An 18630-nucleotide genomic window follows, 5' to 3' on the forward strand; every position below is an offset into this window, starting at 1 on the left:
GTCCCCTCACAGCCTAAGAAGGCGCCGTTTTATCAGGTTCAGTCCTTTCGGACCCAGAAAAACAGGCGTGGAAAAGGCGGATCTTTTCTATCCAGAGGCAGAGGTAGGGGAAAAAGGCTGCAACAAACAGCAGGTTCCCAGGAGCAAAAGTCCTCCCCCGCTTCTTCTGCCAAGTCCGCCGCATGACGGTGGGGCTCCACAGGCGGAGCCTGGTACGGTGGGGGGCCGCCTCAAGAATTTCAGCGATCAGTGGGCTCGCTCACAGGTGGATCCCTGGATCCTTCAAATAGTATCTCAGGGGTACAAACTGGAATTCGAGGCGTCTCCACCCCACCGGTTCCTAAAATCTGCCTTGCCGATTGCTCCCTCAGACAGGGAGGCGGTGCTAGCGGCAATTCACAAGCTGTATTCCCAGCAGGTGATAATCAAGGTACCCCTACTTCAAAAAGGCCGGGGTTACTATTCCACACTATTTGTGGTACCGAAACCGGACGGTTCGGTGAGACCCATTTTAAATTTGAAATCCTTGAACACATACATGAAAAAATTCAAGTTCAAGATGGAATCGCTCAGGGCGGTTATTGCGAGCCTGGAAGAGGGGGGATTACATGGTATCCCTGGACATCAAGGATGCTTACTTGCATGTCCCCATTTACCATCCTCACCAGGAGTACCTCAGATTTGTGGTACAGGATTGCCATTACCAATTCCAGACGCTGCCGTTTGGACTGTCCACGGCACCGAGGGTATTTACCAAGGTGATGGCGGAAATGATGATACTCCTTCGAAAAAAGGGAGTTTTAATTATCCCGTACTTGGACGATCTCCTGATAAAAGCGAGGTCCAAGGAACAGTTGTTGGTGGGAGTAGCACTATCTCAGGAGGTGCTGTACCAGCACGGCTGGATTCTGAATATCCCAAAGTCACAGCTGGTTCCGACGACACGACTACTGTTCCTGGGGATGATTCTGGATACAGTCCAGAAAAAAGTGTTTCTCCCGGAGGAGAAAGCCAGGGAGTTGTCATCTCTAGTCAGAGACCTCCTGAAACCAAAACAGGTATCAGTGCATCGCTGCACGCGGGTCCTGGGAAAGATGGTGGCTTCTTACGAAGCAATTCCCTTCGGCAGGTTCCATGCCAGAATCTTTCAGTGGGACCTGTTGGACCAGTGGTCCGGATCGCATCTTCAGATGCATCGCTTGATAACCCTGTCTCCAAGAACCAGGGTGTCGCTACTGTGGTGGCTGCAGAGTGCCCATCTTCTAGAGGGCCGCAGGTTCGGCATACAGGACTGGGTCCTGGTGACCAAGGATGCCAGCCTTCGAGGCTGGGGGGCAGTCACACAGGGAAGAAACTTCCAAGGACTATGGTCGAGTCAGGAGACTTCCCTTCACATAAATATTCTGGAACTAAGGGCCATCTACAATGCCCTAAGTCAAGCAAAATCCCTGCTCCTACACCAGCCGGTGCTGATCCAGTCAGACAACATCACGGCAGTCGCCCATGTAAATCGACAGGGCGGCACAAGAAGCAGGATGGCGATGGCGGAAGCCACAAGAATTCTCCGATGGGCGGAGAATCATGTACTAGCACTGTCAGCAGTGTTCATTCCGGGAGTGGACAACTGGGAAGCAGACTTCCTCAGCAGACACGACCTCCACCCGGGAGAGTGGGGACTTCATCCAGAAGTCTTCCAGATGCTGGTAAACCGTTGGGAAAAACCACAGGTGGACATGATGGCGTCCCGCCTCAACAAAAAGTTAAAAAGATATTGCGCCAGGTCAAGGGACCCTCAGGCGATAGCTGTGGACGCTCTAGTGACACCGTGGGTGTACCAGTCGGTTTATGTGTTCCCTCCTCTGCCTCTCATACCAAAGGTATTGAGAATAATAAGAAAGCGAGGAGTAAACACCATTCTCGTGGTTCCGGATTGGCCAAGACGAGCGTGGTACCCGGAACTTCAAGAGATGCTCTCAGAGGACCCGTGGCCTCTACCGCTCAGACAGGACCTGCTACAGCAGGGGCCCTGTCTGTTCCAAGACTTACCGCGGCTGCGTTTGACGGCATGGCGGTTGAACACCGGATCCTAAAGGAAAAGGGTATTCCGGAAGAAGTCATTCCTACGCTTATTAAGGCCAGGAAAGATGTTACGGCAAAGCATTATCACCGCATATGGCGGAAATATGTTGCATGGTGCGAGGCCAAAAAGGCCCCAACAGAGAAATTTCAACTAGGTCGATTTCTGCATTTCCTGCAAGCAGGAGTGAATATGGGCCTAAAACTAGGCTCCATTAAAGTACAGATCTCGGCTCTGTCGATTTTCTTTCAAAAAGAACTAGCTTCAGTACCTGAAGTTCAGACATTTGTGAAAGGAGTGCTGCATATTCAGCCCCCATTTGTGCCTCCTGTGGCACCTTGGGATCTCAACGTGATGTTGAGTTTCTTAAAATCACATTGGTTTGAGCCACTAAAAACCGTGGATCTGAAATATCTCACGTGAAAAGTGGTCATGTTATTGGCCTTGGCTTCAGCCAGGCGAGTGTCAGAATTGGCGGCTTTATCATGTAAAAGCCCTTATCTGATTTTCCATATGGATAGGGCAGAATTGAGGACTCGTCCCCAGTTTCTCCCTAAGGTGGTGTCAGCGTTTCACCTGAACCAGCCTATTGTGGTGCCTGCGGCTACTAAGGATTTGGAGGACTCCAAGTTGCTAGACGTTGTCAGGGCCCTGAAAATGTTTCCAGGACGGCTGGAGTCAGAAAATCTGACTCGTTGTTTATCCTGTATGCACCCAACAAGCTGGGTGCGCCTGCTTCTAAGCAGTCTATTGCTCGCTGGATTTGTAGTACAATTCAGCTTGCACATTCTGTGGCAGGCCTGCCACAGCCAAAATCTGTGAATGCCCATTCCACAAGGAAGGTGGGCTCATCTTGGGCGGCTGCCCGAGGGGTCTCAGCTTTACAACTTTGCCGAGCAGCTACTTGATCAGGGGCAAACACGTTTGCAAAATTCTACAAATTTGATACCCTGGCTGAGGAGGACCTGAAGTTCTCTCATTCGGTGCTGCAGAGTCATCCGCACTCTCCCGTCCGTTTGGGAGCTTTGGTATAATCCCCATGGTCCTTACGGAGTTCCCAGCATCCACTAGGACGTCAGAGAAAAATTTACTCACCGGTAATTCTATTTCTCGTAGTCCGTAGTGGATGCTGGGTGCCCATCCCAAGTGCGGATTGTCTGCAATACTTGTAAATAGTTATTGTTAACTAAAGGGTTATTGTTGAGCCATCTGTTGAGAGGCTCAGTTGTTTTCATACTGTCAAACTGGATATAGTATCACGAGTTGTACGGTGTGATTGGTGTGGCTGGTATGAGTCTTACCCGGGATTCTAAATCCTTCCTTATTATGTCAGCTCGTCCGGGCACAATGTCCTAACTGAGGCTTGGAGGAGGGTCATAGTGGGAGGAGCCAGTGCACACCAGGTAGTCATAAATATTTCTAGAGTGCCCAGCCTCCTTCGGAGCCCGCTATTCCCCATGGTCCTTACGGAGTGCCCAGCATCCACTACGGACTACGAGAAATAGAATTACCGGTGAGTAAATTCTTATTTTTTGTCTCTAGAGAAAGACCTGAAACTTCGGGACAGGATCAGATATTTCCTCTCTCGTCCAAGAGTGTCTATTACACTCAGCGATGCAAGTACTAGGCCTCTTGGTCTCTGCTTTCGACATGGTAGAGTACGCTCAATTTAATTCCCGCCCTCTGCAGAGGTTAATCATTTCCAAGTGGGACGGCCTGCCTCATCGGATCAGGTCTCAAATTATCTCCTTGACTCCGGAGGTTCGTCTGTCACTGAGCTGATGGTTACAGGACCAGCAGTTGAGCAGGGGCCATCTCTTCTGGATCTTCAACTGGGTCCTCCTGACAACGGATGCCAGTCTGTGGGGTTGGGGCGCGTTGTTGGAGCAACACTCTCTCCGGGGTCGGTGGACCCTGGAGGAATCTCTCCTCCCGATTTAAAAATTCTGGAATTGCGGGCAGTGTTCAATGCGTTAACACTGGCCCTGCTTCTGGTACAGAACAGTCCTGTTAAAATACAATCAGACAAGCGACACCACGGTGGCGTACATAAATCATCAAGGCGGCACTCGAAGCCGCATGGCAATGCTGGAAGTATCAAAAATCCTACGTTGGGCGGAACGCTATCTGCCCGCAATATCGGCAGTGTTCATTCCCGGAGTCCTCAACTGGGTCTTCGGATCAAGGACAATGGATACTCAAGCAGGCAATTCCGTGGTACTGTCGGCTGTCGTACGTGTTCCCTCCAGTGTTACTCCTGCCCAGGGTACTACAGAAGTTCAAGCAAGAAAGAGAAATACTACTTCTAGTCGCTCCAGCGGGACCCAGACTGCATTGGTTTTCAGACCTGCAGGGTCTATCAATAGAGCATCCTCCTACTTCCTCAACGCCCAGACCTCCTCGTTCAGGGCCCTTGTGTCTACCCGGACCTGGCCAGACTGGCTTTGACGGCGTGGGTCTTGAAGCTTCACTCCTGAGGGCCAAGGGATTCTCTGAGGCGGTTATTCAAACTATGTTGAAAGCCCGTAAACCGGCTTCTGCACGGATTTATTCTTACTTCCTGGTGTGCTGGTAAGAATTATGATGCATATTCTTTCAAAACTTCCAGACTTGGCTTTTCTACAACAGAGCCTGGACTTAGGCAGGCCTCCTTCAAGGTTCATATTTCTGCTTTGTCGGTGTGGTTTCAGAGGAAACTTGCGTCTCTCCCTGACGTTCATACTTTCACTCAGGGAGGCTGAATCTGTAAAACACCCTACAGATGGGTCCACGGTTATCTTGACTAGTTTTCTGCGCCTAGGCACAACATGATTTATTAGCATAAACCCTTCATCTGTTGTTCTCAGCTGCAATACAATACAGAGAACAATACAGCAGTGGATTGTCATTACAGCAGGGATTATGTCCGACTGGCCAGTCTCAGTTAATCCTATTAAAGGTCAAGATAAACGTGGACCCATCTGTATGTCCCTCCGGTGGCTCCATGGGATCTGTCTGTTTTTGAATGCCCTACAAGAGTGTCCATTTGAACCTCTTGAGTCTGTGGACCTTAAACATCTTACGCTTAAGGTTGTGTTTCTGCTGGCTATTGCCTCTGCTAGGAGGGTATTGGACTTGGGCACTTTGTCCTGTCGTCCACTGTTTCTGATTTTTCACCGTGACCGGGCAGTTCTTCGAACTCGTCCTGGTTATCTACCTAAGGTGGTTTGATAATTTCATCTTAACCAAGAGATTGTGATTCCGGCCTTTTATCTTTTCTGGTTTGTCCTCCAAAGAGCGGTCTTTGGATGTAGTACGGGCTGTACGTATTTACGTAGAGTACTGCCTCCCTCAGGCGGTCAGATACCCTTTTTGTACTTTTTGGTTTTCACAAACGTGACTGGTCTGCGAATAAGCAAACCTTGGCCAGCTGGATTAGAATGGTGATTGCACATGCTTAGGTACAGGTTGGCCTTGCAGCTCCTGCTACCGTCAATGCCCATTCTACTGTCTGTTGGACCTTCTTGGGCGGCCTGAGGCGTGTCCGCAGAACAGTTGTGCAAGGCGGCTACGTGGTCCTCTTAACACGTTTATCAGGTTCTATGCCTTTGATACTTCCGCCTCCCAGGATGCTTTCTTTGGACGCCGGGTTCTTGTGCCCGCTACAGTGCGTCCCCTCACATGAGGAACTGCTTTAGGACATCCACGATGTTTTCTGTGGAATACCAGTGTACCCTGCTGCAGAAAAGGAGATTTATGGTAGATTTACCATAGTTAAATCTCTTTCTGCGAGGTACACTGGATTCCACAGGGCACCCACCCTGACGCACTTAGCTTCTTTGGGTTTGCATGGCATTAGCCGCTAGTCCCTCCTTCTGTCGTAATAATGTGGTTCTATGTGACTAACATCTACCGTCTTTTACTCGCTACTGCATCGGACTGGTTAAAGACTCTAGTGCCTGGAGGCAGGGTTATAGAGGATGCGGTGCAATGTATCCTGGGAACAGTCAAAGCTTTAGCCTGTTGGTGCCTCTGATCAAGATCCAACTCTACACCCTGATGTTATTCCCTGTGGAACCCAGGGTACCTCGCAGAAAGATTTAGCTATGGCAAGTCTACCATAAATCTCCTTATTAACTTGCGATTTTGACTGTGCGGTTTTGACTATATACAATTTGTACTATACTAGAAACTAGGTTGTACACAATAGTCAAAATTGCCTAGTCTATTTTTTGTCTTGCTATCCCAACCCCATGGGAGCGCGCATCGGTATTGCAAGCTGTATACACATGGTGCGATGTTTAATTAGCGCACACATTTTGCAGCGCTTTAGAGACTAGCTGGCCATTCACATCAGTCCCTGCACCAGTGGAGCTTATAGCCTATATTGTAAGCACACATCGCACTGTTTGCAATTTTACGCCACTGCATAGAGTACACGCATACATTCACAGTAGGGTTAATTTTGTTGGGAGCCAATTAACCTACCAGTATATTTTTGGATTGGATTCTCCCATGCAAACACTGGGAGAAATTACAAACTCAACACAGTTAGTGCCATGGTGGAAATAGATCCATTACATTAGAGCTGGTGAGGCAGTAATGCTAACCATTACACCATCCGTATGTGCTAACTCTATAGTCAAAAGTGTAAGCACACATCGCACCGTGTGTACGTATCTTTACGCCACTGCATAGAGTACACACATGCTAATGAGCCAACTCGTGTTAATATAAAAATATATTTTAATCTTGAATACAGATCAATACTCTAGACTCAATGGGTTTAAGTACACAACAGTACGAAATCAAAACTGGAGGTAAATGCAAGTTAAGATAAAGAGACAATAACTAGTACTCATATGGTAGCTGCAATGGATAGAGACACTGTACAAATATCCCAGAGAGCAGGTACTCTCATGGCAGCTGTTTAGAATCTGGACTTGTGTGCCGGTTCTGGTATACCTTCGAACTGGTGAATGGGTGGGTGTGGTCACTAGACCAGTATTGGTCTTACCTGCAATAAAGTGCCTGGAGCTTTATGTGGTGGTGTTGAGTGGGTCAGTATGAGTCTTAAGGGGTATACACACTAGACAGTTTAAGTGGACGATATGCACAATAAAGATATTATCAGTTCAGTGTGTGCTCTTTATCTTTCATTCTGCAGCTAAGTAAATATTTCAAGAGAAATCTATCTTTTATTAGATCAAAATTGTCTAGTGTGTACCTGCCTTTACTGTGCAGGGAGAATCCAAGATAAGAACTGGGTTTGATGTCCCAGTTGCCTCTCCTAAATTTACCTGAATCCAAATAACTGCTGGCTCATTTTGTTAGACATTCTCAAAGCACTCCTAATTGTAAAGACCCAATCCTCTTCCTTTTTACCCTACAAATCCCAAACTATTTTTTTTTTTTTTGTAGTTTATGGGACAGCTAATATTGAGCTGTGTACCGATCCAGTGCATTCTATGGGGGTAATTCAGAGTTGATCGCAGCAGCAGATTTGTTAGCAGTTGGGCAAAACCATGTGCACTGGGAATTACCTCCATGGTTTCGCCTAACTGCTAACAAATTTGCTGCTGCGATCAACTCTGAATTAGGCCCTGTGCGCACTATTGAACCATCGGCTCTAACCATGCAAAAAAAGTTTAACTCAAGTCTGTCTTCATATTACAAATTCTAAATCCCTTTACCCATTAAAATGTTTAAGAACCCGTTGCTCTTGATGCACCTGGCCCAGCCGGGCCGCGTCCCCACAGTTGGGTCTTATACCCTAGTCTGGTCGTTGTCACTTAGCGACCCCTTTTTGTTGTCCCCTGACCGGCACGCTAGACCAGATGTAGTTCCTTCTGGTCTCCAATCTTCCCCTCTTCCCTATTTTTCCCATGTTTTGCTCCCCCTGTTTCTGTGTTCTTTTCTTTTTCTTGTTCAAATGTGTAAGGTTGTCCGCCGATTGCCATGTATATTCACAATGTTTTTGCTCTGGTTTGCTACAGGGTTGCGGGGTCCGGAGGGCGGCGATGAGGCGTTCCAAAAACTAGCTGGCCATGGCTCTTAAAATGTATTCACATAATGTTAAAGGTTTGAACAGCCCTAACAAACGCACCAAGCTTTTCCTCTCCCTTAAACAGGCCAAAGGTGATTTGGTTTTCCTACAAGAAACCCACTTCAAGAAATCCCTCCATCCTGTTTTAAAATCCAAAGCTTACCCTCTTACATTTCATGCATGTGATGCTACACACAAGAAAAGGGGGGTCTCCATTTTGATAGCTGCCCACCTTACGTTTGAATTGTTGGACAGTCATGTGGATAAATCGGGTAGACGGCTTATTCTTATCGGGAAGCTAAATGATATCCTGTGTACCCTTGTTAATGTCTACGCACCGAACCAAAACCAGGCTACATTCTTTAGGAGGCTGAGCGCACATTTGACTAGACTCTGTAGAGGGGAAGTCATTGTTGCAGGCGATTTTAATGAGGTGCTTGACGCCTCGTTGGATAGGTCCTCCCCTCCTTCTCCTCGCTCTTCTACCCAACCCCGCCCGACCTCGGCATCTCTCGCTCTGCTAGATCTTCTGAAACTCCAATTGCTATTTGACTCTTTTAGATTAACTGACCCTCTGACTAGGGACTATACTTTTTTTTTTCCTCTGTACATAAGTCCTACTCTAGGATCGACATGATCCTACTCAGCGGGATCTGTCCTCTAAACTTAAATCTAGCATACTCCCTATGATTTGGTCCGACCATTGCCCGATCACTGCCGATCTCCAATCTATTGCCCCATCACTGCCGATCTCCAATCTATTGCCCCACGTCCCCCTCCTACTTCCTGGCGTTTATGCAATAGGGAATCGTTCAGTCAGGAAGTTACTAACCAGATAAAAAGCTGCCTTGCTGACCATTTTCTCCTTAACGACCTCCCGGGGACTTCACCTGTTACTCTATGGGAGGCACATAAAGCTGTTTTACGCGGTCACTTGATTAGTCAGGCATCTAGGCTTAAAAAATCCCGGGAAACTAGCTTCCTTTCCTTTTCTACTAAACTCCAGGCCCTTGAGCGCCAGCATAAACTCTCCCCTACCCCATCTAACCTAGAGTCCCTGCTGGAAGCGAGAACGGCAATGTCACTCTCTCTGTCAGAACGTACGGCGAAGACTCTTCAGAGGCTAAATCAGACCACCTACGAGAAGGGCGACAAAGCCGATACAATCCTGGCTTCCCGCCTTAGAGCACAACGGTCACAAAATAATATTCTAGCGGTGCACGCCGAATCTGGTGAGGTCACGTATGACCCATGGGGTATAAACAGGGTGTTCCGGGACTATTATACTAAACTCTGTAATTTGAATTCCACTAACTCAGACCCCGGCCCCCCTGATGCCTTAATTTCAGAATTCTTGCGTCGGGCCAATCTCCCTCGGCTATCTGACATCGACTCTTCGGAGCTGAATAAAGATATCACTGATGAAGAAATAACTGCCGTTCTGAGGAATCTTAAATCTTCTAAAGCTCCGGGCCCTGATGGCTTCTCTGCCTCATACTATAAAAAATTTGCCCCCTTTTTGGTCCCCCCCCCATCTCAGGGTACTGTTCAATGCTGTACTACATGGCACCCCATTTCCAAGTAATATGCTGGAGGCTAGAGCTAGTCATCCACAAGGAGGGCAGAGATCCACGAAATTGCGCTAACTATCGGCTGATATCCTTATTGAATCTGGATATTAAAATTTACGCAAAAATTTTGGCTACTCGCCTCAATGGTGTTCTCCCTGGTCTGATACATTATGACCAGGTGGGATTCATCCCTGGACGTCAGGCAAGGGACAACGCTAGAAGAGCAATTGATATTATCCAATTGTTGAATAGCAGGCAAACCCCATCTATTATCCTTTCTCTCGACGCCGAAAAGGCGTTTGATCGTATTTCATGGCCTTTCTTATTTCAGACTCTACAGGCATTTGGGATATCAGCGGAATTTCTGACAAGGGTCTCTGCCCTCTACTCCTCCCCTATAGCTAAGGTCCTCACTAACGGAATTTTGTCCCCTGCCTTCCCGCTATCCAATGGCACCAGACAAAGGTGTCCTCTTTTCCCCCCCTGGTGTTTGCCATGGTCATTGAACCCCTGGCCGCTATGATAAGAAACTGGCGGAATTCGGGGAGTGAAGGTGGTCTCGCAGGAGTCTAAGATTTCGCTCTTCGCCGACGATGTACTGCTGTCTCTTACTCAGCCGCAGTCTTCTCTCCCCACCTTGTATCAGATTATAGAGGAATATGATTCCCTGTCGGGTTATAAAATAAATTTTATTAAATCTGAAGCCATGTTATTACATGTACCTGGAGATCTCAAACGCTCCCTGCAGTCATATGACCTTCGTTGGCAGGCCACTAAGATTAAATACCTCGGTGTTTATATTACTTCTCATTATAATGCTCTGTATTCCGAAAATTTCCCGCGGTTATTGACCAAGATCAAATCTGATTTGGCAAGATGGAGAACGCATATTATATCCTGGCTGGGTAGGATTATTGCCCTTAAAATGACCGTTATGCCACAACTTCTCTACCTTTTTCAAACTTTACCTGTGAGGGTTCCGGAAAGGGTCCTTAGGGATGCCCAGGCCTCATTCGTGAAGTTTGTCTGGAACGACAAACCCCCACGGATAGCCTTTACTGTGCTCCGGCTCACTCGCTTGGAGGGGGGTCGAGGATTCCCTGATGTCAAATTTTATTATTTGGCTAGCCATCTAAGTCAAATGGTGGCCTCCTTTGTACCCCGTGGCTCTATTGCCTGGGTCGATTTTGCTGCACTTTCTTTGGGACTTCGTTCACTGGCTTCGCTGTGGGGCCTGGGCATACCACATCAGCTAACACTAACAAACGCCTCCCCCTCCCTTAAATTCCATCTTTCTATTTGGCATAAATCTTTTACGAAATATAATCTGTCCTCCTCATGCTCCCCTCTCACACCCCTCTGGGACAACCCTGATTTTCCCGCTGGGGTCTCACCCTACCGGTTCACATCCTGGTTTAACGCCCGGATCCTTGTGGTACATGATATCTCTCTACAAGGCCACTGGATGTCAATAGACGATATCAAATGCAAGTTTTCCTCACTATTACCTCCCTTTTTTGAATATTTTCAGCTCCGCCATTTCCTTCCCTCCCTGCCTCAAGCCGACGCTCTGCGGGATCTTACTTCTTTTGAGTCTCTATGTACTACAAAACCCATATGTAGAGGGCTAATCTATTCTTTGTTGGCTGGGGTTTCATCTGGGCCGCAGACCCGCCATGAGCGGAAGTGGGAGAGGGACCTGGGTCCTCCTCCAGACGAAGCCTGCTGGGAGGAAGTACGGGAGGGTGTTGCTAAAAGTTCTATCTCTACCCGACTCAAGGAGACATCCTATAAACTGTATTATCGGTGGTATTATACCCCGGACAAACTTTCTCGGATGTTCCCCTCTGCCACCCCGGTCTGCTGGCGGGGATGCGGTCAACGTGGAACTCTCTTCCATATTTGGTGGACCTGTCCACGTATTGTTAACTTCTGGAATAAGGTACTCGATATACTGAACTCCTTATCTGGACTAGCGCTTAAACTGGACCCGTGGATGTTTTTATTGGCCCGTCCACATCCAGATGTCGACCCTCTGTTAAATAAATTGTTTTCCCATATATTGGTGGCTGCTAAATCTTTAATAGCTAAAAATTGGAAAACCTCTGCTCCTCCTACTATCCCAGCTTTGAATAATTATATCTGGTTTGTTGCTAATATGGAAAAAAATCACTTATTATCTACATGACTGTCCCCACAAATTTGATCTCGTTTGGGGCCCCTGGTTGCTTGCGATGTCTCCCCCACTATGAGGTTCAAACCATTCTTTTGTCCCTGTCTTCTGAATTTCTGGCCATACTGCACCTGGACCCTCCCTCCGGGCGCCGTCTAGCCCTCCCAGGTCCCTATTTGTTATTTAACGGTACACAGCCCGAATGTCTATATATACATTGTTCAGTGTATGCACTCTTTATAGCTACGTTGGGTGTTCATTTCCTCTCATGGCATAGATCGGCTCTGTTGTTCTTTTTCTCTCTTTATCGGTCTTTCCCCCTATCCTCCCCGTTCCCCTCCTTTTTTCCCCTCTCATTATTCCTCGCTGTTCCTTTTTCTTTATGTATATGGTCCCCGCTTGGGGAGATATTTTTTTGTATGTCTGTTTAAATGTGCACAAAATTATTTGAAAAATATTTCCATGGAGACTGATTTTCACATTTTATTATGCAATTGAATCTGTATTGTATATTTCCTTGTTTCTCCTGGTATAAATAGAGTTTAAAAAAAAAATGTTTAAGAACAGTCAATTTTTTTTTTTTTTTTTTTGTGGTTTGATGTTTTATGTACTAAATCTATTTTTCAATGCCCCTGTAGAGAGGCTACTGACTCCACAGTGTATCCACATGAAGGCAAGAGGGTGCAGGCGTGTCCTGTTCCAGGATGTATTCTGTGGTGCTTACTTTACTTTTGCAGTATCCCAAGAAGGACATGTTTATGGATTTGGCCTTTCTAACTACCATCAGCTGGGTAAGTGGAGTCTTGTTGACTTGTTTGTTATCTTCCCTTCCCCCTTTTCCTTAAGCTAGATCCATACCATGTGGTGAGCATTATCCTGATAAGTTCATTGTTTGGCTGCTTGAAATTATGGTGTGGATTTCGCTGTTATGCACATTTGAAAATATAGCAGCTAACTTGAGCTCTTGTGTGTAGCAATAACCTGCAATTTGTTTACAGTAAGGTTAGAAAACTGTTCCCAAACAATTGGATGAATTGCTATAATACTAAACTCACAACTGACCTGAAAAAATGCAAATACTGACAAAAGTATGAACTGATAACATTACTTAAGGCCCATACACATTAGACGATGTCGCTCTGTGAGCGACATTGTCTAACGTTTCCCCCTCCCGGGCCGGCCGGTCAGCGGCCGCCTGTACGCACTGAGCAATATGACCGCTCATATCGCTCAGTGACGTCATGCCCCCGCCAGCCCTGCATGAAGGTCGTGGACGACAGTCTACATCCTTCATGCATGCCCTACCGACAGCGACGATCGTTGCCGACCCGCGGGGCCGCGCATCGGTCGTCGCTGGCGGCATACACACTTAACGATAAAATGAGCGACGTCGCTCAAGGAGGAGGAAAATGAGCGACGTCCCTCATTATATCGTTAAGTGTGTATGGACCTTACGTTCTGTTATTCAAAGTAGCAATTATGGCATCAACCTGGTAAAAATTTCAAATACACAGTACACTGAGGGGTAATTGTGGAGAAAAAATTGGGAGTTTGATGTTCCGTATTGGACAAAGCTAAACTAAGAACATGGAATATCAAACTCCCAATTTTTTGTTATTGTATTTTTTTTTTACAGTTACCCCTCAGAGTACTGTGTGTGCTGTGAATTTGACATTTTTATCAGGTCCCCCACCAGAGATATTAGAGGTCAATTTAGGGGGAAAAACTGAAAAATTAGCACTTTCGAAGGGCTCTAATAAAAGTAGATAAAGATAACTCAATCTTTCAGTATATAGCTATTCCCACTGAAATACAATCCAAAAAATAGACTTTTTGTAAAAATCTGATTTATTTTATTTTTTTTACATAGCACTCGCACATTCAGCAGCAGAGAGAATATTTGGCCATTCACATCAGTCCCTGCCCCAGTGGAGCTTACAATCTTTACTCCCTATTGCTACGTGCGCACACATTAAAGCTAGGGTTAACTTGGTTGGGATCCAATTAACCTACCAGTAAATGTTTGTATTATGGGAGGAAACTGGAGTTGACAGAGTAAACCCACATAAGTACAGGGAGAATATATAAACGCCACACAGAGCCATGGTGGGAATTGAACCCATGATCTCAGTGCTGTGAGGCAGTAATGCTAACCATCACACTATCCGTACTGTCCCATTAACTTAGGGCTTGAATTTGTCATAAGAAAGTGAGGTAGGGAATTTGTTGTTTATATAACGAAAAATATAGCTTGAAGTGTACTGAAAAAATTTTTCCCAGCTTTCTATGACTTTTCTGAGCTGAGATATTGCATTTACCACAAACGTTCCGCAACAGTGAAAAATGTTATACACCTTGATACAAAAATGGCCACCATCTTCATAGGAAGGTAAATAAAACTAAAGTAGTGGTGGTTTCTGACTACTAACTTACAGGAGTAATCACACACACAATTTTTTATTTTTTTTAAATGGTCAAGCAACCAATTTAATTTAATTCTTGACCATTTGATATGGATTGACCCATACCTGAAATGGCTTGTTTGCTGCTGAGAAACTCCTTCTTACCATTTCCTCTCAGGTCTTCAGGTCTCTGCAGGCACATAACGAAGTCTCTCTCTGGTATTTTCTAGAGTTCTGATTAAATATTTGTACGTGTTTCTTTGTCTGTATACTGTGTTGCAAATTCTGCATAATACCTGTTTTTTGTGAGGGTGATTTAAATATAAATATGTCTGAAACGAAATAGTTGGAAGACTGTAAGAGGGAAGTCTACTTGGTTTTTCTACCTGTTGTTGTCAGGTTAAATTGCTTAGTAGGGACCCTCATGCTCGTTGTACTGCCTGTGAGGAGGTCAGTGATTTGTGATCAGTCACAGGCACCAGCAGGGTCTAGAAAGAACCGCTTGAGCTAAATCGTTGGCTCATTCATAGCTCTAGCTGTGAAGGAGGAGTTATCTAATTTTGTGACTAGTCAGGTAGCAGAAATACAGATTGTGTGCATTTGAAATACAACAAACCACTCATTCCTCATATCGAGATGTTGGGGACATTGGGGTACACTTGAGGTTCCCTCGTGGACTAGGATGATGGAACGCAGAGTGTTGGAACAGCTGAAGTCAAAATTTCAGTAATGAAGATTTCTCTAACGTCCTAGTGGATGCTGGGGACTCCGTCAGGACCATGGGGAATAGCGGGCTCCGCAGGAGACAGGGCACATCTAAAAAAGCTTTTAGGTCACATGGTGTGTACTGGCTCCTCCCCCTATGACCCTCCTCCAAGCCTCAGTTAGGTTTTTGTGCCCGTCCGAGAAGGGTGCAATCTAGGTGGCTCTCTTAAAGAGCTGTTTAGAAAAGTTTTTTTTTAGGTTTCATTCAGTGATTCCTGCTGGCAACAGGATCACTGCAACGAGGGACTTAGGGGAGAGATCTCCAACTCACCTGCGTGCAGGATGGATTGGGATCTTAGGCTACTGGACACTGAGCTCCAGAGGGAGTCGGAACACAGGTCAGCCTGGGGTTCGTCCCGGAGCCGCGCCGCCGATCCCCCTTACAGACGCTGAAGAAGACGGCAGAACGGAGGTCCGGAAACAGGCGGCAGAAGACTTCACAGTCTTCATGAAGGTAGCGCACAGCACTGCAGCTGTGCGCCATTGTTGTCACACGGCTCACTGACCTAGTCACGGAGGGTGCAGGGCGCTGCTGGGGGCGCCCTGGGCAGCAATATAAGTACCTTATTGGCAAAATAAATACATCACATATAGCCATTAAGGCTATATGTATGTATTTTAACCCAGGCCAGTTCTTAAAAACCGGGAGAAAAAGCCCGCCGAAAAGGGGGCGGAGCTTATTCTCCTCAGCACACAGCGCCATTTTCCCTCACAGAAAGGCTGAGGGGAAGGCTCCCATGCTCTCCCCTGCACTGCACTACAGAAACAGGGTTAAAACAGAGAGGGGGGGCACTGATTTGGCGATATAAATATATATTAAATGCTATAAGGGAGGAACACTTTTATAAAGGTTGTCCCTGTATAATTATAGCATTTTGGTGTGTGCTGGCAAACTCTCCCTCTGTCTCCCCAAAGGGCTAGTGGGTCCTGTCCTCTATCAGAGCATTCCCTGTGTGGGTGCTGTATGTCGGTACGTGTGTGTCGACATGTATGAGGAAAATGTTGGTGAGGAGGCGGAGCAAATTGCCTGTAATGGTGATGTCACTCTCTAGGGAGTCGACACCGGAATGGATGGCTTACTTGTGGAAGTACGTGATCATGTCAACACGCTGCGAGCCGGTTGACGACATGAGACGACCGGCAAACAAATTAGTACCTGTCCAGGCGTCTCAGACACCGTCAGGGGCTTGTAAAAACGCCCATTTACCTCACGGACACTGACTCCAGTGTCGACGGTGAAGAAACAAACGTATTTTCCTTTAGGGCCACACGTTACATGTTAAGGGCATGAAGGAGGTGTTACATATTTCTGATACTACAAGTACCACAAATAAGGGTATTTTGTAGGGTGTGAATAAACTACTTGTAGTTTTGCCTGAATCAGATAAATTAAATGAAGTGTGTGATGATACGTGGGGTTCCTCCGATAGAAAGTTATGGGCGGTATACCCTTTCCCGCCAGAAGTAAGGGCGAGTTGGGAAACACACCTTAGGGTGGATAAGGCGCTCACACTCTTATAAAAACAAGTGGCGTTACCGTCTCCAGATACGGCCGCCCTCAAGGAGCCAGCTGATAGGAAGCTGAAAAATAGCCTAAGAAGTATATACACACATACTGGTGTTATACTACGACCAGCAATCGCCTCAGACTGGATGTGCAGCGCTGAGGGGGCTTGGTCGGATTTCCTGACTGAAAATTTTGATACCCTTGACAGGGACAAGATTTTATTGTCTATAGAGCATTTTAAGGATGCATTTCTATATATGCGTGATGCGCAGAGGGATATTTGCATTCTGGCATCAAGAGTAAATGTGATGTCCATATCTGCCAGACGAAGACACGACAGTGGTCAGGTGAGGCAGATTCCAGACGGCACATGGAAGTATTGCCGTATAAAGGGGCGGTCCATCGGACCTGGTGGCCATGGCAACAGCTGAAAAATCCACCTTTTGTTCCCCGAGTCACATCTCAGCAGAAAAGGACACAGTCTTTTCAGTCTCAGTCCTTTCGTCCCCATACGGGCAGGCGGGCAAAGGCCAGTCATATCTGCCCAGGGGTAGAGGAACGGGAAGAAGACTGCAGCAAGCAGCCCATTCCCAGGAACAGAAGCCCTTCACAGCTTCTGCCAAGTCCGCAGCATGACGCTGGGGCAGTACAAGCGGACTCAGGTGCGGTAGGGGGTCATCTCAAGAGTTTCAGCACGCAGTGGGCTCACTCGCAAGGGGACTCCTGGATCCTACATGTAGTATCCCAGGTGTACATTGGAAATTCGAGACGTCTCCTCCTCACAAGTTCCGGAAGTCTGTTTTACCAACGTCTACCTCCGACAGGGAGGCAGTATTGGAAACAATTCACAGGCTGTATTCCCAGCAGGTGATAATCAAAGTACCCCTCCTACAACAAGGGAGGGGGTATTATTCCACACTATATTGTGGTACTGAAGCCAAACGGCTCGGTGAGATCTGAAATATTTGAACACTTACATACAAGCGTTCAAATCAAGATGGAGTCACTCAGAGCAGTGATAGCGAACCAGGAAGAAGGGGACGAGATGGTGTCACTGGATATCAGGGACATTTACCTACATGTCCAAATTTGCCCTTCTCACCAAGGGTACTTCAGGTTCGTGGTACAGAACTGTCACTATCAGTTCAGACGCTGCCGTTTGGATTGTCCACGGCGCCCCGGGTCTTTACCAAGGTAATGGCCGAAATGATGATTCTTCTTAAAAGAAACTTGGACGCTTTCCTGATAAGGGCAAGGTCCAGAGAACAGTTGGAGGTCGGAGTAGCACTATCTTTAATAGTTCTACGACGGCACGAGTGGATTCTAAATATTCCAAAATCGTAGCTTTTCCGAGGACACGTCTACTGTTCCTAGGGATGATTCTGGACACAGTCCAGAAAAAGGTGTTTCTCCCAGAGGAGAAAGCCAGGGAGTTATCCGAGCTAATCGGGATCCTCCTAAAACCAGGAAAAGTGTCAGTGCATCATTGCACAAGAGTCCTGGTAAAAATGGTGGCTTATTACGAAGCAATTCCATTCGGCAGATTTCACGCAAGAACTCTTCAGTTGGATCTGCTGGACAAATGGTCCGGATCGCATCTTCCGATGCATCAGCGGATAACCCTATATCCAAGGACAAGGGTGTCTCTCCTGTGGTGATTACAGAGTGCTCATCTTCTAGAGGGCCACAGATTCAGCATTCAGGATTGGATGCTGGTGACCACGGAGGCCAGCCTGAGAGGCTGGGGAGCAGTCACACAGGGAAAAAAATTTCCAGGAAAGTGTGATCAAGTCTGGAGAATTCTCTCCACATAGATGGAGCTAAGAGCAAAATTATAAGGCTCTAAACTTAGCAAGACCTCTGCTTCAAGGTCAGCCGGTATTGATCCAGTGGGATAACATCACGGCAGTCGCCCACGTAAACAGAAAGGGCGACACAAGAAGCTGGAGGGCAGTGAAAAAACTGCAAGGATTTTTCGCTAGGCGGAAAATCATGTGATAGCACTGTCAGCAGTGTTCTCTCCGGGAGTGGACGACTGGGAAGCAGACTTCCTCAGCAGGCATGACCTCCACCTGGGAGAGTGGGAACTTCATAGGGAAGTTTTTCCGCA

At 46.8% G+C, this 18630-nt stretch overlaps 1 protein-coding gene across 2 annotated transcripts in view; it reads left to right on the top strand.

The window, feature by feature from the left end:
- The window catches only part of RCC1 (regulator of chromosome condensation 1), a 138890-nt gene that overhangs the window by 96503 nt on the left and 23757 nt on the right, over nt 1-18630 (top strand). For both annotated transcript variants that reach the window (XM_063954634.1, XM_063954633.1), the window contains exon 7: nt 12485-12637. In XM_063954634.1, coding sequence (XP_063810704.1) covers nt 12485-12637 — 153 coding nt within the window. The remainder of the gene's footprint in view (nt 1-12484; nt 12638-18630) is intronic.

Source organism: Pseudophryne corroboree, chromosome 2 (assembly GCF_028390025.1).
Source record: "Pseudophryne corroboree isolate aPseCor3 chromosome 2, aPseCor3.hap2, whole genome shotgun sequence".
Classification (NCBI taxonomy): domain Eukaryota; kingdom Metazoa; phylum Chordata; class Amphibia; order Anura; family Myobatrachidae; genus Pseudophryne; species Pseudophryne corroboree.